This window comes from Penaeus monodon, chromosome 15 (assembly GCF_015228065.2).
Source record: "Penaeus monodon isolate SGIC_2016 chromosome 15, NSTDA_Pmon_1, whole genome shotgun sequence".
Classification (NCBI taxonomy): domain Eukaryota; kingdom Metazoa; phylum Arthropoda; class Malacostraca; order Decapoda; family Penaeidae; genus Penaeus; species Penaeus monodon.
Genome location: NC_051400.1, coordinates 1784336 through 1784985, shown reverse-complemented (window position 1 = coordinate 1784985; position 650 = coordinate 1784336). Strand labels below are relative to the sequence as shown.

General features: G+C 37.4%; 1 protein-coding gene across 2 annotated transcripts in view; it reads right to left on the bottom strand.

The window, feature by feature from the left end:
• LOC119581626 (GATOR complex protein MIOS-like) overlaps positions 1–650 on the bottom strand; it is a 17311-nt gene that overhangs the window by 7704 nt on the left and 8957 nt on the right. For both annotated transcript variants that reach the window (XM_037929746.1, XM_037929747.1), the window contains 2 exons: positions 554–649; positions 108–328 (listed from right to left, as the gene is read on the bottom strand). In XM_037929746.1, coding sequence (XP_037785674.1) covers positions 108–328; positions 554–649 — 317 coding nt within the window. The remainder of the gene's footprint in view (positions 1–107; positions 329–553; position 650) is intronic.

Below are 650 nucleotides of genomic sequence, written 5' to 3'. Positions count from 1 at the left end.
CAGACAGTAACACATAATAGTTAATATAATAATTAACTACACAGTAAGTTGAAAATAATGAAGATAATAAAGATGATGAATTAATCCTTCACATTTTAACCACATACCAGACAGAGCCATGGCAGTTGAATTCAGTGTTGGCTCTTTAACTGCTGCACCCTTCTGTAAGATCTGTATTGCTTGCTTTATACGCTGGTTAAAAACTGCCACAGCAGCTGCACGTGTATAGTTCCCTGCATTCTCTAACTGAGCTAGGAAACTAGTCAGAACAGCTTCATTCTCAAAACCCCAAGAGCACAATTCTAAAGCTCTGCTGCGCTCTTCACACCTATTGGTAGAAATAAGTATTCAGTGAATTTTGCATCAGGCCAAAAATATCCTATAATGCACAGTTTCAACCATAGAGAGGTCTCTATAAAGATTTAAAATGAACCCTTTTCACTTCTTGCTCCATTTCAGTAAAATAAAGAAAAAGGATATCACCAAAAGAATTTCAAAATGATGAAGAAAATACCTAAACATCTAAAAACATCATCATAACCAGCACACCTACCTGAACACTTTACACGTAGGTGGCTTCTGTAAATCTAATCCGACCCATGGCTTGTTCACCACATCAGACATCAGTTCACCCATGGTCAGTAGACTCC